The 23,346-nt window shown below is 35.4% G+C and overlaps 1 protein-coding gene across 1 annotated transcript in view; it reads right to left on the reverse strand.

Annotated features, from left to right (window-relative positions):
- Nucleotides 1-5,091: 5,091 nt before the first annotated feature.
- LOC123309531 (gamma-sarcoglycan) overlaps nucleotides 5,092-23,346 on the reverse strand; it is a 51,081-nt gene continuing 32,826 nt past the window's right edge. Inside the window, exons 3-6 of the mRNA XM_044892693.1 lie at nucleotides 16,404-16,629; nucleotides 11,898-12,087; nucleotides 9,493-9,679; nucleotides 5,092-6,011 (exon numbers count right to left, since the gene is read on the reverse strand). Of these exons, the coding sequence (XP_044748628.1) occupies nucleotides 5,705-6,011; nucleotides 9,493-9,679; nucleotides 11,898-12,087; nucleotides 16,404-16,628 (909 nt within the window). The 5' untranslated portion in view covers nucleotide 16,629 and the 3' untranslated portion in view covers nucleotides 5,092-5,704. The remainder of the gene's footprint in view (nucleotides 6,012-9,492; nucleotides 9,680-11,897; nucleotides 12,088-16,403; nucleotides 16,630-23,346) is intronic.

Raw genomic sequence — 23,346 nt, forward strand, 5'->3', positions numbered from 1 at the left:
ATTTCTCCAATCACAATGGGATAAGAAATATACAGGGTGGCTCGTCTGAGATGGAACACCCTATATAATATGTTTCAGAGTGTGATTAGTAAGAATTACATAAGTAACAGAGTTTTTGATCAATGATTGTTAAAATTCCCATAAATTGAATCGTCTTATATATATGTTACGGCTAAGGATAGGTGTAAACATAAACTTAAGATTAGCCGGCTAAACTTAGGTTTAGCTTCGGGTATTTGCTAATGTTAGGTCCTTCTATCTTTAGCCGGCTAAACTTAAGTGTAACCACAGACCATCGGTTAAAAATGTAGAAGCTAATAGAAAAGAACAGTATCGGCAAGGCTTGAGGGGAGCAAATTTACGGTAATTAAAAAAATGTAAAGAAATAGTAATATAATCAATTCATTGTGCAATGCATTTTTTTTAATGAATTTTAGATGCATACTTTCAATAAGTAGCAGAAAAACATTCTGTAAAGCAGTTGAGAAATTGAGAACGATATATATGTATTTGTTTCTACTGTCTCAACGCATTCATATTAGAGCATCTATAAATCTAAACGCCTGCTGACAAATTCGAGATGAACATGCTATTTTGAGTGTGAGGGAAAACTGTAGAGTTATCTTTCGCATCTTGTTATTATTCAGAGTTTGCGAGGGAAATGAATGACCAAAACGAGAGAATGAAGATAAGAATGATGCCGCGAATTTCTTCATCAAATTCTGGAGAAATATAAGTAGCAGTGCCCAATCTTGTTTGTAGCTAACCGGACTATTTGGCTGATAAGTTTTAGGATTACTGCAAGGGTTGCGACAGGCAGTATTTTGGAATCCGTATGTTCAATGACTTGAGAGGAAATTTTTAACAAAAGCAGCTAGAAAACGTGTTTTCAACTATTTTCATATTCATAGTTTATTTTGTTTACACTGCGTGGAAAATTTTTCCATAAACCCAAGTATTGAATGGTAGGGAAAATATTCTTTTGTTCATAGAAAAAATACTGTGGTCTAAAATCTGATATTTAATTTCCTTGTGAGGTCATGTTCTGGTTTTCCACAGGACAATTGACTATCCCCGTTCATATTTTCCTGTGGAAAACTGTATATCTAACTTCTGAATGTGAATTGATTTTACAAGACTTAGGCTCTATTTGAAGAGCATTTAGGTATCTCCTAAACAGATGGAAACTCATTGAATGTTATATTGAAAACCAATGGGCGTTATGTCACAAAACCTCAATACAATAATATACCATTCGATACTATTTTGCATAATTCAATTCTAAAAATTGAAACAAAAACGTGATCGCTTGCGTTCGTCTTTTCCCCTCCGTCCATTCAAAAGACATCACCCCTCGCGTGTCCTCCGAATACATTTTTAGCCGTTCCGTTTTGGGTAATGTGCACATTAGCCGGCTAAAGATGAAATTCCCTGACGCAGACGAATATTTTATCGAACTTTAGCTGGTCCCCGAATATAAACCTAAGTTTAGCCGGCTAATCTTAAGTTTATGCTCACACCTATCTTTAGCCGTAACATATATACATCCTTCTTCCTGAATATATCCATGAATATTTCCTTATATAGTGATCGAAATTATTAGAATGGAGTTAAAGAGATTTCTATAAGAAATTTCATGGAAATAAATAATTTGACCTCATTGTTGAGCTAATTATAGTTTATAGGGAAAATGGTCAGGGCAACCTAAATAGCATGACATCTTCAGAGTGACAACAACAAGGAGAGAAAAAGCACAATATTAATCTTAAATCTTACAATCTAAAATTCTCCACATTTAAAAACTTTTGTGTTTTCTGCAGTCAACATTAATTCTTCGAATACATACACAATTAGAGGGCCAATACATCAGACAGTTAATTACTGACTAGATATATCATCATCAATTTCAATATCATCAATTATTTTAATTTCTTATCATAATTTATTTGGTTTATTTTTTATTCTCCTGACGATATTCTAATTACCAATATTGAGATTCGATGTCTGTTCTAGCCTTCACTGATTTTTCAAATTTTATAAGCAACTTTTCGTTGATGGCCTAAGAAAGGCTGTTTACTTAACTTCGCAACTTTTTTAAAATCAAATGACTGACTAATTTCTTGTCGCCAATTTATGTTCTTTGATACGTTTCTCCGAATATCGTTTTGTTTGCCCTACATAAACACGTTCATATAATATAATTTAAAAAAATTTGGTGGTATTCACCTCTAATGTTAGCATGATATCCACCTACTAGGTAAATTAGTGTTCGCATATAATTCCAGCCTATACGACTCACGCCACGTAACGTTTTATATTTTTTTTCTCAAAAACCGTTACTTTAAGTAAGAAATGACAAGATATCTCATTCGTTCAAAATGAATCAATAGTAGCTAATACATATACCTATGAATAACGAAAAAAGGTTTATCGTGAAACAAATATTAGTGTTGGCTTCTCTACCCCTTGCAATAATAGAGGACCCCAACCAAATTGTTCCTTGTCATACCCATCGAATAACTGCTCAGTTTCATTTCTGACAGTTATCTGAATTCTAAGAAAAAAATTGAAAATCAGGGCTTCTAAAAAAATCGTTCACATTATGGCGCATCCTGCTCTTACTACGCCATTGATCAGGGAGTTGGAAGGACCTACTACTTTCATCCCTGAAGTGGGTCCGAAAGAAATTTTCCTGACCTGTTCGAGGTAACCCATCCGCCCCTGCTGTTAGGCCGCACTAGTCGATGGGGAGCGATGAGTAGTATTTCACTGTTTTTCAGGACTCTGTATGTTTATTCTACATTTTTTCATGATATATCTGCTGTGTGAATATTCAAAAACTGTTAACTGGTTTGAATTGTGTAGTATTTTAGACTTTGCTGCATTTGTTTTTCCTTTTCTAGTTGTTGTCTTGGTTTTTGCCTTGAATGTAAGTTGGAGAGATTTTTATCCTGACTATTCTCCTATGAACCATATCAACATAATTATTATGAAGAAATTTGCAATGAGGATGAAGTATTATTCAACGAGTTATGAAAAAAGATTTTCTTTGTATTAGTAGGCGTTTCCATGTTGGTGTCGTGTAGGAAGTAGGTTCCCAGGAATAATAAAACTATTCCCGAAACTATAAGAAACGACAACAGGTGAAGTTGGATGCGTTTGCATTCGTACTGCAAAATCTCGAAGTTCTGAAGCTTTTCTTTCTTATTTCCGAGCTGTTTCCCTAGTCGAGATTATGCTTATGCTCCGGTTATTCGTCTTTCGTTTGGTATTTTTCGCGGACATAGTCGGGCGGCGGTTTTCGAAGAAATAGAGTTTTCCCAAACCTCTAAATCTGCTGATTTGCAGCTCTTGCCTCTCCCACTCGGTGCTTACGAAATAAGTATATTCCGACTAGATACTAGATCAAATTGTCCAGTTAGACGGCCGCTGGCTTTGGGACGGTTCACGCTTTAGATTAGAGTGACTGCCTTGTAACGATACTAGATTGTTTTATATGAAAATCAAGCCTCGTTTTAAAGGACCGTTTCCCTCAATTTTCCAGTTGAAGCAATGCAACATCTTCTGATGGAGATTTCAGTTTTAATATAGTTATTCCGTTTCATTTCAGAAATATTTTTCAAAATCCTGATTAATAAATTCAAATTCCGTATAATTGAAATTTCCATCAGTAATCAATCAATAATCCAAAACAAAGGAGAAGTGTATAAAAACAACGTGGATTGCAGACAACGACAGTTTCTTTTACCGATAAGGAGATAACCGCCACAGAGAATATTTCTTCTAGGGAGAATATTCGGGAATATCGAATTTTTGGATGCAATTTTGATCACATGACCGTCCACATGGTGGAAAGTTGATAAATAGGACCGCAACACCAGACGAACGTCATTCTTTATTCGGTAATTCCTGTTCACTGTTCGAGAGTCATTCTTATTCTTGATTCAGATTCTTTATTCTTTATCCTGCGATTCATTATTCATTATTATTAGACAGTAGGTAGTACTTTTCTTGATTCATTATTCGAAGATCGTTCATTCTTTCATTAATTTTTGTAAATTCTTTTATTTGTTTAATTGTGTTAATCCTTATGGTTAATCCCCCTGTTTAACGCGGACTTCTGTAGCCTGGTTCTCTGGTGAACCAAGACCAATCGACAGAAGTCTCGAAGTCGTTCCGCTGGTAATGCTTGGCGTGTACACCCAAGGTTGCCACGGAAAGACCACAGTAGCCTACCCCATCCTACCCCTGTCTTTTTCCATTTTCGTTTTCCCGTTTACTGCAGACTTCTGTCGCCTGGCTCTCTGGTGAACCAAGACCAACCGACGGAAGTCTCGAAGTCGTTCCGCTGGAAATGCTTGGCATATACACCCAAGGTTGCCACGGAAAGACAACAGTAACCTACCCCGTCCTACCCCTGTTGTGTTCCGTTTACATTTCCCGTTTACCGCAGACTTCTGTCGCCTGGCTCTCTGGTTACGGAAACCAGTCAGCAGAGGTCTCGAAGTCTTTCTGCTGGTAATGCTTGGCGTGTACACCCAAGGTTGCCACGGAGAGACCACGATAAACTACCCCGTTATCCTGTAAATTGTTGCATTATGTTTCACCTGCATCAACCCCGTCCCTTTTATTGAATAGTTTCAATTTTGATTGGTCTGTACACTGAAAATCACTGAAAGTGCTCGGGATCAAACCCGTCGCTAAATTAACCGACTACAAGGACTTGGATCTTTCTGAAAGAACCTGTTATTGCAAATTTTGTGTAAACCCCGTACATCCCTCATTGTCTCAGAAGGAATCAAAGTAATCGCTATTGATTTCTTTCTTTCTTTAAAACCTGATATTTCGACTGAATATAATTAATTTGTATATTCTTTAATTCATGAATTTCACTGTGTTGAGTTTAATTTTGTGATCACCGTGACAGATTAATTATTGCATTTCTGTTTTCCTCATTTTGAACTGGGTCGTCAGCTGTATATACTTCTTGACTTGGAATTCATTGTATGGTTCACTGTATTTAGATTGTTGTAATAAAATTCGGATTTGAAGTACTTGTTATCGCTACCGCCTTAGATATCCCCGAACTCTGTCTCCGACTAGTAGGTACCTCGGTGGATTTGCTATTCCTCCCTATTGAAAGAATAGCTGGCGCTCGAGATTAAACCCTTTTTCAAACTAAACCCGTTACAGTCTTTCTTGTGCATTATTACTAGATTACCAATATTATTTTCCACACAGGTGAATAATAAACTATGTCTCTTATGAACCCAATTAGCCACACAATCATACATAGCCACACAATCATACATTGTTACCATATTGACAACCTTGAATAGTGGGTATATGCTGGTCATGGTTTCGGATTTATTCTATATCAATCAGAGTAACACAACTGTAGAAATGATCGCGCCCAGCTTAGCAAATATCACAATAAGACCACAAATTTGTTATGGGCTAAACATCCTACGAATTTTGGCAATAACTGGTGGTGAAACACCAACACAAAAATGAACACTGTTTCGAGCAATTGATCTGAAAAACTGGAAGAACAAAAGTTGAATTGAAATTATAATGAAGTAAAAGGGTCCATTTTGTGCGTCTTTTGAACCATTTGATTTATGGTTACTATAATGTTCGTCAAACCGTTTTGAAGGCGTCATAAAATATTCATGTCTGATTATTTGTTGACACCGTAATATTTTTATCGGCATATGATGTCGTCACTATTCGCTGCACAAATGTGTTGGGGGTGAGCCAAAAAAAGTTTTCCGTTATCACACACGCAAAGCTGGTATATTTCGTGGGTCTTCGACGCCGTTGGCCTACTAGTGGAGATGGCTGTGGGCAGAGCCGGCATCAGGATGGAACTGGATTCTAAATTGATCGATCCCACCTCCGACCTCAGGGTTATATCGTTGAATGAAAGCAGGTTGATCTTTCCTCCTCTTGACTCTATGTTCACGCCTTGGGGCGCTTTCACGTGTAGGGATCCGGTCGGCGATTCTAACCTGGAATAATGGATGGAAAACTGATGATATAATCAAGGAAAATGTTCACTAAAGTAGAAGTCGAAGTTTTAGTTACCTATCGATATTTTTATCATTATGGTGTGACTGAACATTTAATGGTATATTATTTCATTTATTTTCGGAAAATATTTCAGCACATACTTCATAATATTGGGTCAGATAGACTTGAAACAATACTATTCCATACTCCTCCAAATCTTATACGGGTGTTTCAATGAAAAACGGAAATAATTAACAGGTGGATAAGTGGCACCGAGGTGGTTCTGGAGATACTACATTTATTGGCTCTAACTGTCTTTGTAGCAGAGATATAGGATGCTTTATGAATTTTGCTCGTTTCTTTATGAGGACATATTAGTCCAGTGGTTCCCAACTACTGGTCCGTGGACCACCAGTGGTCCGCAGAAGCCAAAATATGGTCCGCGAACTCAGAACATGGAACTTAATTCGAAGTCCGCAAATGATTCACAGTTTTTCATTCAAGATTTAACCGCTGCCCTCAGACCATACTGTTTAATAATAATAATAGAGGCCGTTAGTGAATACAATCAGAAGTACAGTCAATACAAACTTGCTGAAAAATTTGAGAACATCGCAAATATATTCATTTTTGAAGATAACTCTCGAGCTTTCATTTGCAAATTTCAATTGTAGTTATACGCAAAAATTTTCAAAAAGATGGAATCAATTAGATAATCTTCAAGATTGAACGGTTGCATCGAAAAATTTCCAAAAAGACGGAATCAATTAAATAATCGTCAAGACCGAATGACTGCATCGAGCTCCAGAAAATTTTCAGATTTATTACAAGAAGAGTTGTTCTCTCAGAATATGTATCACATTTCCATTACGGTTATTGAGATTGAGAGATATTCCACTCGAAAGGTGACTATCGAAAAATTTCAATAAAGATGGAATCAATTAAATAATCGTCAAGACTGAACGGCTGCATCGAGCTCCAGAAAATTTTCAGATTTATTACAGGTTTATTACAGGTGGTGCCTGCTAACAAGAATAATATAAAAGAGGTCCTTGACCAAGAAGGGGTTGGGTACCACTGTATTAGACGAACCACCCGGTATTTCTTCTTCCTATTTAGAAAATGTGTTTTTCATTCAATGCTCAAAGGTATAAGGCAATTACCACAAGGAAAATCCAGGACAGGTTTAACAAAAAATTATGAATCGCTTGAATCCTCGAAACAAAACCCTGTAAGTCGAGATTTTTAAAATCTGTTTCAACATTTGAAAAGACCACAAAAAACTGAACTTGTGTGCTTTAAATTTCCGCGCAGACAGTTTTATTGTACAAATTTTTAAAGTAAAAGTAAAGTTTTTAAACTTGGATTCCTGAGAGTTGTTTGAAGTGACTTTTTATGATGAATAATCAGAACTATTGAATCCATAATTCCTTTAACATTACTTAGTAATTACTTATTACCTCAGTTTCAATTTTTATAGCCGACCATTTCAGTTTTTATTGTAAAGTTTCTCTCTCGTCATTTCCAGAAAAAATTAAGGCCCTGTATGTACATAACTGATCACCTATGTAAATTAATATTGCTTGGTTATTGTTATAGAATGTTTGTCTGAAAGAATTGAAATGAACTTGGTTGATTTCACTTTTGTTGAAACAATTATGTACATGTTACTATGGTAATTAGTGTCCTCCATAATCAAACTAATCGAATTATGTACAAGTGTTCAAAATAAAAATTGAATAAAACAAATATAAATCGAGGTCCCCTGATTTTAATCCCGTGGATTATTATGTCTGGCGTTACATGAAATCACTAGTACTTGTATATTCCCCTGAGATTAAGCTAGCCAGAAAGTTCATTCCGATAGTAATTCGGAATATTCTGAAACGAGCAAAGAAATGTTTAGACCAAAATAGGGACAAATCGAGCAGTTTAGGTAGCTTTTTCATTTAATTTTGTATTTGTGTTAGTTATGTTCATTTTTTATTTCGAAAACATGAACATAATTGTTTCAACAAAAATGAAATCGATCTAATTCATTTCAGCTCTTCCACTGAAACGATATATAACGATATCCAAGCAATATCAATTTCGATAATCAGTTATGTGATCGAAATGCGTTGTCTACTGAGGAGACCTCGAGAACTATAAGAGCTAAAAGAAAACGGATGACATATTTCCGAGCTCTTTCTCAGAGAAACAAGGAATGGTGAAAGCCGTAGCCTCCTACGATTCTTGGTTTTTGAGTTATCAGCAAAAAATGAGATTTCGACGATTTTGAAAGTTCCCATAGGTAATTTTTTTGTCTTTGAAGTTAGAGATCCGAAACTTGAACCTTCTTAGACACTTTTATACTCAGAATCTACCAATGTAACTGGGGATTACTAAGTACTGTTTAAATAACCATGGATTCAATAGTTCCGATAATTCATCATTGAAAGTCACTTCAAACCACTTCCAGGAATCCAAATTCTGAAAAACTTCACTTCTACGATAGAAATTTTTGCAGTAAAACTGTCTGCGCGAAAATCTAAAGCACACGCCTCAGTTGAGTTTTTTGTGGTCTATTTAAATATTGAAACAGGTTTTCAAGATTTAGATTCACAGGGCGCTGTTTCGAGGATTCAAACGATTCGAAATTCTTTGTAAATCTGGACCTGGATTTTCCTCGCGATTATTGCTTGATACATTTGAGCTTTGAATGAGAAACACTTTTGCCGAATATGAAGAAAATATACCGGGTGTTTCGTCTATATGGCTTCAGGAGGAAACGAGCGAAAATCATAAAACATCCTGTATCTCGGCTACGAAAACCGAACCACCTCGGTGTCACCTATCCGCTTGTTAATTATTTCCGTTTCCTAATGAAACACCCTGTATTTATTTCGGCAAAGCAGTTGAAACACATCAAGCATATCAAATCCGCAATCAACAAAACTCAATGAGAATTCGGCAGAGAAATATTAACAAGAGTTGGGAATATGAAAACTTCTCATTTTTGGAGTTTCCGCATGTAGGTATTATTGTCTATCATTGGTAAATACTATACAATTTAGATTAGCTGTGGATATTATACCAACAGTAGTTTGGTAACTGAGTGATATTCACTCAAAATCCGGCTATCGATAGTAATCTGACCTGCTGTTTTCGCATTTTAAAATGTAAAAACATTTTTGATTTAAAGAGAAATTTACTATCCCCTGAGTGCAGGGAGGAGATCCCCTGAAATTTTAGTAGTAAAGGGATGTGTAGAGGAACAACATCAAGAAGGCGTTTTATTCTCACTGAACATGATTTATTTCACTCATTGCTAAAAGAGCTCTCTAGCTACACTCTAGAATAGAATTTTTAAGGAAATTTTCTATTCAAACATCCAGAACAACTATGCTTTTTCTTTTATAGCACACTCTGTTTAGCAACTTGAATGACTTAGAAAAACATTTTATTGAATGGTATTTTGGCCCTATCCGAAGAACATACCTTAGATCCGAATCTGCTCTCACAAGCGTGGTTTGCACGGAACCGGTGAAGCTGGTACCACCCTCCCCAGAGACTCTCAGACTATCTGCTCCAACTAGGACTTCCTGATCGTCCACGGAGAACAAGAGTACACCCCGGTCGTCCATGATTTTGAAACTTTTCGCTAGGCACTCGAAACGATCGTCCCCTGCCAATTATATTCCATATTAAGTTGTGATCCAGGTTGCTGATTCGAACAATTACATATACAGGGTGATTGGAGGTGGACTCCAGGCAACAAGAGTGCGCCAGGATGAAGTCTTTCAGACGTTATTGCAGGAGAGTCCGTTGAAATTCAATGATTTCTTAAAATTTTAAACCCCCATCATTCCTTTTAAAAATTATAATTTTAAATCTGAATGAAGTATTAAATCTTAATAGACGTTCTTGCAACTGGTCCTACATCAGCTTAATCAGCTCAAATACTTCATGAAACGTTATTATATTACAGCAGTACTAGGTGAACAGGGTGTCCCGGGAGTAACTGTAGATACTCTCATCAGATATAGAGTAGCAATAGCTGAGTGCGGATTGACTAAAAAAGAAAATTATTTTTGTCTTTAGTCAGAAAGCTAAAGGGTGCTTCTCGAAATTCATGGAAATGCTGAGACCATCATCAAATTATTTCAATATTCCAGGGCCTGACTCATAAATCCTCATTAAAACATATCAGGGTAAAAATAAAACTTTGTATGTATTTCTAATTTAAAATAGTAGGTAGTTTCGCTGTTTAGAAAGAACCTAAATTAACGTCCACTTTCATAATCAAATTAAAATTTAAAGTCACTTTAAGCTTAAAGCTTCTTTTAGTGTCATTTTTAGTATTGTCAAAGAAAGCTTTGAAATTGAAGCGACTTTAGGTTTGATTATGAAACCGGCTGTAAGTTTCAATACGTATATTGGTCACATCTACATTTTTTTTATGAAAAATTGATATTTTGATTTGGCCCTGGAATATTGAAATAATTAATATTTCTCTGACTCGACCTCGATCAATAAATTCCATCGATAAGTTTAGATTTGACGGTGGTGTCATTATTCCCATGGATTTCGAAAATCACCCCGTATCATTCTGGGGAAAGCCAGAACATAAAATTTCAATCCGTACTCAGCTAGTCGTACTCTATCTCTAATTAGAGTATGGACAGTAAGTCCTGGGACAGCCTGTATAAAGGCTGTTTAATTTTAGTTAAATGTACAGGGTGGGCAAATTTCGATGTTGTAGCACTACAGCTTTTAAACCAGAGGAGATTTGAATCTAGGATATATTTAATAAATTTTTATATATCAAATTTTGTGAAAATTGGTGAAAAGCATAGAAAGAATGACATTACCGGAAGGAGACTGCTATTGTTATGGAAAGCTCTATTTTTTTCTGCTTGTCAAAATTTGAAACCATAGAAATATTGAGAAAAAAGGTTTTTGACCATTTTCTATTATTTATATTGATACAAACCATATGATGTTGTATATTCTTGAAATCACTAAAAATTAAGCTTTCAAAAAATTGCACAGAAATCTAGTGTTCCCATTCAAAAAAACACAACTTTGGGTCATAGTTTCGTAATAAAAAATCCTGCTAAAATGGAAAGCACGCCACTGGATTCTACTTAAAAAAGTGCCGGTATAATGTTTTAATTTCAGAGCTCTATCATCAGTATTAGCGGAGATATAAATTTATTTCTAAATCGCCATTTTTCCAATTTTCGCTTATAACTTGAAAACAAAAGAAGGTGGCCAAAAATGACTACTACTCTTGTTAGTTTCTCAGAAAAAGAGAACGAGAATGGTTATCAGATTTTGTCTATCTCCTCTGGTTTAAAAGCTGTAGTGCTAAAACATCGAAATTTGCCTACCCTGTGCATAGCTCCACTAAGGCGGGTAGAAGAAACACCGATGGCAAATGATTTATAGGCTTCACGATACCTGTTATACAAGATGTAGGGTATTTTCCAGAAACCATAATTTTGGGACCATTTCTTACAGGTTATTCATTTTTGGCGAGAATGCACAGCTGAATAAGTTAATAAAACGAAAATATGTAAAAAACAAAGTAAAATTGAGAAGGGCACTAAAAATTATTCGAGATCAAGTGTATTTCGTAACTTTGCATTCTGTTCGAATCGGTATTATGCGAAGGTGTATCAGTCGTAGAATCGAAGTGAAATGAGCGGCAAAAATGTTCAGGAAATTATTTACGATACCTAACTAACTCTAATACCTTCAGGTTGGTGCACCTTGAATATGTTCTTATTCACTTATGGCACTATATACTATAACTGTCGAATTGATAAAAAAATTATTCATGCCATGTTGACTATAAAAATCATTCTACAAGTGTTAATTTCTAAAATAATTCAACTCACCTAAAAAAATGAAGTTTTCTAAATATCCATCTTTATTTCTCGTTGATAATGTTAAATTCATACTGGATTCTATCACTATTGGTTGACCATATCTGGATTTTATACTACTTGCTAATAAATTATCGAGTACGAAAGCTCTTCCCTCTAATCTGATTCCACCATTCACTATCTTCAGATGACCCATACCCTCCTGAAATAAAAACGAGAGATTGGTTATATAATAGTTTATATGTAAGATTAGACTTCAGAAAAAAAACCATAACCGCTTCTGTCAAAACAATTTAAATAGGGTAAATATGCTGCACTGATATAAATGATATATGTTATATCTGAAATGGCAGAGAGTGAGACAAGGAAACTTTCTGGACTGGCTGCATACAAACAGAGCTATTTTAGCAGAACCCTTATTCAAGACGATAAGGAATTCTAGAACTCTTTCCTCTTTAAAGAAAAATACCACCAACAACTTATTTTCTGAAAAAGACGGTGCCGCATGAGTTAGTGCCTTTATTTTTTTTTCATTTTTCAATTTATATTTTTTTCAGTACACTAACAGGAACGTTGTCAGAAGTAGAGGTCAGCTTATTTCTGAGTTTTCTGGCTCCCTTCAGTATCTCAACCTCCATTATCTCCAGAATATGTAGATATTGGGAAGGATATCAAATGATTTTCATATTCATGACAGCTAAGTTTCATGAATAGGTATACCTTAATATTGGTAGGTACATCTATTACAGTATTTGATGGCGATCGGAGTAAAAAATAGTGAAACATTTTTTCAATTTCGATCTGGAATGTTTTTGCCTTCCATCAAATATGTTATAGTTCTTAGTGTTCGAGACTCCAAAGTATTTTCCAATAGTGTCTTGTGCTCCAGGAACGTCTTCCTATTGGGTCTCCAAATGTAGATTGCAGCGACATGGTGATGACAGTTCGAAGTAAAAAGTTAATGCAGTTATTGTCATTGTTGAAGGGGATTTTGTACTTTCCGTCAAATAAATCCGTTTTTCCCAGTTTATACTCAATTGTTTTTTCTCAAATTTGAAGATTGGTTGTGGAAACTGGATTCAGGAGTGTTAATTATTATCAATTTTAGGTCAATGAATGACATGAAGTATTAGTATTCATGAAAGAAAATCCGACTATGATTTGAATCAGCTGATAAAGGAGAGCAATATTTTTTAATTCTGAACTTCTTGGATCTAAATACTATCATAATAGAAGGAAATTGATTATATGGAGATCTATAACTATGATAGCTTGCCTTTTTTATTATATACATGTCTAAAATTGTAATATTGATGCTTAGAAAACTTGTCCAAGTTGAACTGGAAATCGGAAATGATTTTCTGAATGAATTTTGTGCGAATGTTATCGAAATTCATAAACTCCATTCACTTTTATTTTAGCACTCGGTTGGCCATGGATATTTGACACATTTCACTCTGTATACTACGAAAATGTGGGGTTATGACGCTTGTCAAAACATTTTTTGGTTTTAAATCAACGCTATGTTGCCCGTTCTACGTAAAAGTTTCTGTTATTACGTATTTTATCACAATGTCGAATCTCTTCGGAAAATATGTGTCGAACATAATTGAATTTTATACAAACTGATTGAAGGCATACCAAATCCAGTTATTTGCATGGAAAATACAAGAGATCAGTATAATATCATAATATGCACTAGCTTGAGGAGAGTTAATATTCGTTATCTTCTTTGGCTAAACTTTGAATACGTTATATCAGTTGTAGATTTCAAAAATATTAACCCGAAGATGAAATGCATATGATGCAGTGGTTGGGAATGGTTATCTCCAGAAGGAATTACCAGATGATACCAAGAATATCAAATTCTTCAACAAAAATCATCTTGCATCAATGTAAGTAAAAAGAATTAAAGGAAGTTTCAAGTCAAGATGAACTTCGCCTTTGAACAAAAATTTGACATGAATTAACAATTAACAGGACAACTGGCGCCTATTTGTGGCTATTCATCGCAATACATTGATATAATAATAATAATTAGGTATTTATTGGTACCTTAAGACATTTACAATGTATAGGACGAGTTAAATGAAAAATGGAAAAATCAATTTTCGGGAACTTATTCTACGATGATATTCATCGAAAATCCTGTAGTAAACTTTTCGCATTAAAACATAAATTTCTCAAATGCCACCACTTTTTTGGGTCTCCCAATGAGAGGAGATTTTTGTCATCCTCTTCATTCATTCTTTCTGATTGTGGAAATATTCAGCTGAAATATAAGTCGTTTAGATTTAGATGAAACATTATATAAATTCTCTTACATTGAATATATTCGCCACCGTCTGTCGTATTGTGGATCTTAGAATATCAGGGTATAACTATCTGAATGAGCGGACCAGAATTCTAAAGAGCACTTCCTGAAACCCTGTCTCTTTTTTCAATCACTTTCGGCATTTTCGTAATAAAAATTGATATCAGTTGTGGCAACGGCGTTATAACATTAACGACATTTCATGAGTGCCAACCTTACTCCGTTCTAGTTACGAAAACTTGAGATAATTATTTCATGGCCAACCGACTGCTAAAATAAATGTGAATGGAGTATAGGTATATCAACTGTGGAAAAAGTACTCTCTGGGGGAAACAGATTTGATTTTTGTGTAGATCCCTTCATTTAGAGGTCATATATCTAGGTCAGTCAATTCACCTTCTATTCTTCGTAACCAATTTGAAATGTACAAAAACTTTACCGTGCTATAAGGGCGAGGTACTTATGTCCTTAACCATTAACTAAACGTTCATTTCATCCTGGAAAATAGCAAAAACTGACAGCTTCACAAGAAAGTCTTAATAGAAGATTCGCTCAAAGCATGCAAATGATGACAACTTCACTAAGCTTTCCCCATTGCCAAGAGATGGATTGAAATATTTTCAACAGATTGAGAGGAATACCTCTCAATATTTTATGAAAACTCTCATTGAAACGCCAAAATATTCTCCCTTTCTCGATGTAAACAAACAAAAGTGCATTAACTGTTCATTTACAAAAATTAACACCAGGGGGCGTATCGCTTGGGGGAATTCCCAATAATGCTAGGCCTAGCTCTACTTACTAATATCCTAGTCATTCTATAATGAAAATCTTTGAACAAGATCGTTTTCCTTCCGTGTCAACGATTCATTTCAAATTCATTTCTGAAGAAATAGAATCTAAACTCTTCGAACTAATTCATGATGGAACTATCAGTCTGAAATGGAGCAATTCGATCTCGATGTGATTCGTTATCTTATCTAGTTCAACGTTCAACGCCCAACGTTCAACTTTTACGTATTCACAAACTTTGGTATAACAAAAAATTCCACAGGAATTTTTCCATGGTTCCCACAGTAACTTCGGTTAATTACTTCCGCGACTGAAACTAAACAACGCGGCGGCAAAATTTTAATGGGCGCAAAATTTGAATCCAAAAGAATCTCCAACAACTGTTGCTCCTCAATTAAACAGGTCTTAATATAGAAAATTAGAAAAAACCCGTCTTCTCTTTGCCTTTGCACTCCAACAATGGAGGGCCCTTATCTGAGGACCCCAGGTTATAATTACCAGATGAAATTACAAGAAATGTTCATCTAAAGGAAATTATTTCGCTAAATTGTTTTGTTTTACGCCCTCCAAATTTCTCGGAGTACCTAATCATTTCTTTTGCTTTGCCTACCCCGTTTTCGCTCGTGTTATCAGATAGTCTAGCCAAAAAAATAGTTGAATGAGATTAACAGGAAAATTGTTCACAGAAAGGTTGATGGACTACAAGAGATTTGAGAAATAGGAACTACATATATTGAAAATATGAAACTTTAGTGTGGTAATGTAAGAAATACGGGAACATATTGCTTACACAATTAACGATATATCATACTACAACTGACTGGCTTGTTTCACCACTTCTTGATGAAGCGGCTGATAATCCAGCGCATAAAATTTCCACTGAATAAATTTTATATTCCTCTGTTTAACTAATCGGGTTCAGGATTAAATATGCTGCGGATATCTATCTGAAAATTTAGGTCTGTTTACCACGTCGTTTTATGGTTGCTACCAGGTAGAAAAAGTGAAATGAGGCTTTGTAGTTTACGTTGTCGTGTCCCTTTTTGACTGTTAATTTTGTCTTTTGTTTTCATTTTTAACTCATATAATTTGATATTTTTATTTTCTTATGTGATATTCCTTGAAATGAAATTTGTTTTGATACTATTAATATTTTCTCACTATAATTTTCGACCTATGCTTAGAATTGTAGGTCACGGTAGACCTATTTTCATTATTTGTTTCATACTAAAACAGAGAAGTAATTTTTCCCCTGCTGTTGTCGGAAGATGATGTTTTATCGCACTAGTGCGGTAAAGCGATATTTCAGATACTCAATTGAGTGAAGGAAAATGTTGAAGAAGGATGTTGTAACCTCGAAATCAACAGATCTGAAAATTTGAAGTAGAATGAAAAAAATCAAAACAACTTACTGCTGAAAATTCCATGACCTTCAACATCCATAAAGTTAAAGCTAAGTTAATAATGACCATTAATAAAAGCACTAAGATGAGTACGTAGAGACACCTCTTCCTCCAACCGTATATACCCACTCTGAAGTGGCCCAGGGTGTCTTCATGCGTTGTGTTGTTTCGATGTATCGTAGACCCCCCTGAATCTGGCGGATGATCTGAAGCACTCGGTTCATTTTTCTGCATTCTGAAACGAAAATAGTATAATGTAGAGAGACATTTTATTGATTCTAAGAGACGATATGCAACGTATATTTGCAATTCAGAATTCAGCAGACTTGATTAGGTTGATGGTTGATCGAATCATGCTCTCCATGATGAAATTATTTCGTTAAATATCTAATAATAATAATAATAATAAAAGTAGGACCCGATCGTCATCAGGGAGCCGAGGAGCAGCCCGGAATTGACCACCACTATGAGAAAAAGTGAGAAAGGGCTCCAACAGAGCTCAATCTTTTTGATATCTGGGATAAGTTTCTCTGCAGAGGAATATGGAAGCCAAAGGGTTAAAGTCATAATACACATAGGTAATTCACAAAAAAAAGACCGGACCAACAAAATGTTAACCGAATTCATTATAAATTTTATTTTTAGGGTGTGCATGGATTTTAATCATTTTGTTGTCTACTTGTAGCCTGTTTCATCTAGTTTATCACCTGATGTCGAGTCTGCAGAAATTTCCATTAAATTTGATGGTACACAGGCTAGAACTGAAAGTTGCAATTTCCTCTAAATTTCTGTACGAATTGTGGAGGTAATTAGTGACGCCATGATGGACTTCTGAATGAGTTTTTGAAGCCTTAAAATTTTCTTGTTTAATTCACGTCAATAGCTCTTTCCTGAAAGGTAATACGATTTTTCAAACGGAACTATGCAATTTATCACATAAACGATAACACAATAAGAATAGGTATATAGATAAAATGATGAAAATAAACACATTCTAATGTTGAGTTTTGCCTCTACGTGCTCTGATCACTGCTTCCATGCGGCGAGGTAAGCCTGGCAATTGCCTATTGTGGGAAGTTTTTCCATTCTTCAAGCTGACAGCTGGAATGGTTTCCGGTTGACGGTTGCGAATAAGTCTCCCTGACATGTCCCACACATGCTCAATTGGGTTTAGAGCGGGGCTACGTGGTGGCCAGTCGAATAAATGGATTTTGATCTCATCGATATAATCTGTTGCAATCCTTGCCACACAAGCAACTGCTTGCGCAACTTTTTCTGACCGTATAATAAAAAAAAAATTACTTGCTGAATGCATTGCTAGCTGTATTCGGGTTCGGCTTTCGGACGGTCCGAGAATGGTTCTAGAACTGCGCAGAGGATTTAATACTAGGGCGCAACAGTTTTGCGCAGTCCTAGAACAATTCTCGGACTGTCAGAAAGCCGAACCCGAATAGGGCTGCTGAATTCCAGTGAACTATGACCAAATAAATTACATAAACAGTAATCATAAGTCAATGAGGATAAATTCAGATGCATACCACCCGACGATATGAATATCGACAAGTGTTACGATCTGAATTGAGCTAGCCAATTTGCCATCGTCAAGGCCCCAAATGGAGTACGTTCCACCGAAGAAAAGCAGATGCTGACCATGGTTTCGGCCTCATTTGGCCTCATCAGAGCAACATAGCATTTTTCCACGGTGGAGAACGTTTGGAATTGATGGAACTTTATTCAATGTTGTCATGTTCTACCGGGTATTATTTACCCAGAGCGCCATCCAACATGAAACGGTATCCGATTCAATCCCCTCCAGATAGAAACCAAGACGAAGACAATAGCATATGTCCCATATTTTCCCTAATTCAGTACGCCGATTCGCCTTTGCGAACGTCGGACGCATGATGAATTGGGAAGTCTGAGACGCGCTCAGGTCACGGCAGAGTACGATGTCAGCGGTACAATAATGAAGAGTGATATCGCCTTTACGGCACTGAATAAATCAGTGAGGATAAATTCAGATGCATACCACCCGACGATATGAATATCGACAAGTGTTACGATCTGAATTGAGCTAGCCAATTTGCCATCGTCAAGGCCCCAAATGGAGTACGTTCCACCGGGTAAATAATACCCGGTAGAACATGACAACATTGAATAAAGTTCCATCAATTCCAAACGTTCTCCACCGTGGAAAAATGCTATGTTGCTCTGATGAGGCCAAAATGAGGCCAAAACCATGGTCAGCATCTGCTTTTCTTCGGTGGAACGTACTCCATTTGGGGCCTTGACGATGGCAAATTGGCTAGCTCAATTCAGATCGTAACACTTGTCGATATTCATATCGTCGGGTGGTATGCATCTGAATTTATCCTCATTGATTTATTCAGTGCCGTAAAGGCGATATTACTCTTCAGTAATCATAAGGTTGCTACGCAACAGGATCACCGTGTTACTTGATCAAAAAGTAGGTATTGTTCTTGATGTTATAAATTGCATAGTTCCTTGTTTCCTTTCAGGAAGGAGCTATTGACTTGAATTGAACAGGAAAATGTAGAGAGAAGCTCAGGCTTCAAAAACTCATTAGAAGACGTGCATCACTAATTACCTATACAGGGTGTTCAGAAATTTAGAGGAAATTGCAACTTTCAGTTCTACCCTGTATACCATCAAATTTAATTCAAATTCCTGCAGACTCGATATCAGGTGATAAACTAGATGGTATATGCTACAAATAGAAAACAAAATGATCAAAATCGACGCATAGTTATTTTGGAATGAATTTGGTGAAAATTGTCCGGTTTTTTTTGTCCAGGAGTGTAGTATAATTCAGCTCTCTCAAAAAGAATGAACTACTTACATCTACTTCATCATCAACAATTTCGAAAAACATATGTCTCCAAGAATTTTCACGCTTAAAGTCAAGTAATTGAATACACGAACCGTTTCGTCTTACGTGAATTTGTTCATAAGTGCTGAATTGAACAATTCAACATAAAAAATCATTCCGACGGACGTCTCGTTTCGTGATTATGAATCTCCTTTACAAACTTTATAATTTCAAGCAAATATTACGGTGACATTTTGCTTCCCAATTTATAATTGGTGATTCATTGGTAACTGGGCGGAAGCTATGGAATGGGGGAATCTTAGGTGAGTCATAATAACCTATATTTAAAGGTCTATCTCTGTTTATAATCAAGATACAAAAATATTGCCTTCAGAATAACTAGCTAAATTGGAGACTACACATCTGTGGATCTGCCAAAGCACTCAATTTTTCAAATTTCACAGATACTTTTTAATTTTTGAGCATCAAACTAGGTACTCGAAAACGGCGCATTTGCGAAAAAATATGATAAATACACTTATATTTTACAAATATTCATTAGATAGCGTTCCACTTAATTTCAACAGTTGGGTTCTTGGAATTTTTGGTTTTTTCATGGTACGTAGAGGTCATAATAAGAAAACTGGAAGAAGTAGGTAATATAATATCTTGTGTTCGAAGAAGATTAATCAAATAAATGGAAAACTATATTCCAAAAAATCATTGCATTCGATAAAACAGTTTGTGAGATAGCACTGAAAATAACATTTATATATGGTTTTCAACACATGATACAGGGTGCATCATTCAAACCGAGCCGATTCAAAAAAGTTGGTAAAGAAAAAAGTGTTTTTTTAATCTCAAAAATCTAGTGTTAAAGTAATTGTACGTCAAAGACTCATCCTGTATAATCACAATAACGGGGGTTATTAAAACTTCTTTACATGAAGATATCCTGAAGTTAATGATGGATCATCATTGAACAATTCCGAATCGGTTCAGGATTGACACCACCCAAATGCCAGCAAAACAAATTGTAGTTTTTTTTTGTTTCTTCATGTTATAATTACCATAACTATTTATTTTCATATATATACCTTTAAATTTACAAGGTCTGTCATAAATATAAAAGTGACTCTATACAATCCTACACTATGTATAGAAACGAATTCGCAAACAACATAATATACTATATCTGGCAACTTGATTTGTGTGCTAAAGATTCTTTCATGTTGTAGAACTCATTCTAAATCAAGTAATTCTTAATTATTTTCTTGAACCTTTTTTTTTGGTAGTGATCTGACCTCAGCTGGTAAGTGGTTGTACATTTTTGTACCCCGAAATTGGAATGTCTGTTTGGTTTTTTCCAGGAGATGTTTTGGGAGAATATAATTATACCTGCCTCCTGTCGCGTAGCTATGGGTATCTGAGTGTCTTGTGAGCTGCACTTTATGTTCGTGAATGTACACAAGAAAGTCAAGCTTGAAAGAGCTAGGAATGGTGAGTATCTGGTACCTTTTGAATATATCCCTCCAGCTACATCTGTTGTTTACTTTTGCTATTACTCTCATTGCTCGTTTTTGTTTCAGGAATACCTTGGTTTCATCAGTCGAAAATCCCCACAGTATTTAGCCGCAAGTGGCTAAGCTATGGAAGTGTGCATAGTATGTATTGCTGCACTTTCTCCCACTATTGATCGAATTCTTCTGATCATGAAGATGGACGTTGAGAGCTTTCTACAAAAATTATTTATATGTCCTGCCCATGTTGGGGTTGGTGTAGAAGTGAAATAAATTAATAAATAAATGAAAAAAAAAATCAAAAACTACCCCAACCATATCCTGGAATCTATTTCAAACTTTTTTCTTTCCAAGGTTACCAATTCCCGATGGCGTTAGTTAACATATCCGTCACAGAACAATGGCGACCTGTTTAGACGAATCGAATGAATGGTAAAGTCGGTCTGTGTGCCAGAAAGTGCGCGGACTTTGAAATATCGCAGGGACTGCAGGGTAAATTTCGAATTTCCCGGCGGATTCAGGACAGGAGAGCGACACGGCGTGATTAATAGCGTAATCAGAAGGGAGATGGATAGGATATATCGCAGGCTAGGACTTTTCTCATATTTTCCCACTCCAGACGCCAACATTCGGCATTTTATATCGTTTGTAAATATTCCATGAGCTCGGAAAATACGATGCCACTCTGACGGAGGTGGAAACCTTAATGAATTATGAATTTTTCACGGACGCTTAAAATATTTGACTCTCACCATTTCATTATCATTAATAATTTGAGTACTTCATGATCAGATTTGCAATTTATTATTATTATTTCAGATTTCTAGATATCTGAACATTAATGGAATTCGTCGAAGATTATATCCTCCCAAAAATAATACAATTCAGTAGTATATATCGGCACAAGGAACCAAATGAAAAACTTATTATTCTTTCAGCGACGTTTCGGAAACTTTTATTTCCTTCTTCAGGCTACAAAAATAGGAAAACACAATCAATTGAGCACTCAGAAAAATCATAAGGAATACAAACGTCAAAAATAAAAATAATAACAATGATGACATACATCATAAAATAAAAATAAACATCTATTAAAAGTCGAAATTGAAATGAAAACCAATTAGATTTCATAATGACCCAATAAGGTCATGTTCAAAGACTCACACAATATGAAATAATACAATTAAATATATAAAATATAAAAAGAAAGAGAACTCACCACATCAGAACATGATATAATATATGAATACATAATTTACAGAGAAAATAGGGTTCCAACGCAAATGAATGTATACATCGTAATATAAACAACAATCAAAGAGTTAAAAAACAAATATTACGATGTATACATTCATTTGCGTTAGAACCCTATTTTCCCTGTATATTATGTATTCATATATTATATCATGTTTACAACTGTTATTCTGATGTGGTGAGTTCTCTTTCTTTTTATATTTTATATATTTAATTATAATATTTCATATTGTGTGAGTCTTTGAACATGACCTTATTGGGTCATTATGAAATCTAATTGGTTTTCATTTCAATTTCGACTTTCAATAGATGTTTATTTTTATTTTATGATGTATGTCATCATTGTTATTATTTTTATTTTTGACGTTTGTATTCCTTATGATTTTTTCTGAGTGCTCAATTGATTGTGTTTTCCTATTTTTGTAGCCTGAAGAAGGAAATAAAATTCAATACGACAGTGTCAGCAAGCCGAAAAAATAAAAATTTGCCTTAAAGGTCACAAAAATCAGTTATTTTAAATTATCTCCTCTCCTGAGCCTCAAATTGTTTTCGCATTCATTATAAAAGTTGTAGGGCATAACATTTTCTATAAATTTTGTCCAGAGCAATTTTTTCTACGTTGGAACGTTTTTGAGATATATGGCGATGTATGTACTTGAGACTGGGATTCTACATTGACCTTGGCCTTTCGCATGTGTGGCTAAGTTCCTCGCCCTTATCGCCCTCTAACTCGAAGACAGTTAAGAGTATGTAAAATTGCTTCAGACAAAAGTTGTATAGAATTCTATTATCTACAACTTTTATAATCAATAGAGAAAGGATTAGAGATGCAGGAAAGGAGATTTAAAAAAAAGGTCTGTTATCATCTGCAAACTGTCAGATTAAGAAAACCACCCTTGATTATAGTTAAATTAATGGGTCAACACGTTTGCAACACCGAGATTAACCATCTGTATGAAAATCTGACACACTCGAGTGTGTACAAGTAACTTTTTTATTTGCTGTGACCTTGCGTCACGTCCAAATTGTCAGTCCCTTGAAAAGAAGCTTCCTTTGGGTCCAATTTATATATCCTCTGAAAATCTGACACGCTCGAAAAAATTTTTTTTTACCATTTTCAACTCTATCGTGCGGCCAGACCCACCACGCAAACTGTCAGATTAACATGAAGTCATTATCAGAGACAAGTATGGCATATACAGTATCTTAATCTGACACGCTCGAGTATGTACACCTGACAATTTTTTGTTTTACATCTTTGAGACCCTGCAGACGCTTTCCCCACCGCTGAAAATGCATACATCATGGAACCTTTTTTTCTTCCTACCATAAAATCTTCAAAATCCAC

Source organism: Coccinella septempunctata, chromosome 3, assembly GCF_907165205.1.
Source record: "Coccinella septempunctata chromosome 3, icCocSept1.1, whole genome shotgun sequence".
Taxonomy (NCBI): Eukaryota; Metazoa; Arthropoda; class Insecta; order Coleoptera; family Coccinellidae; genus Coccinella; species Coccinella septempunctata.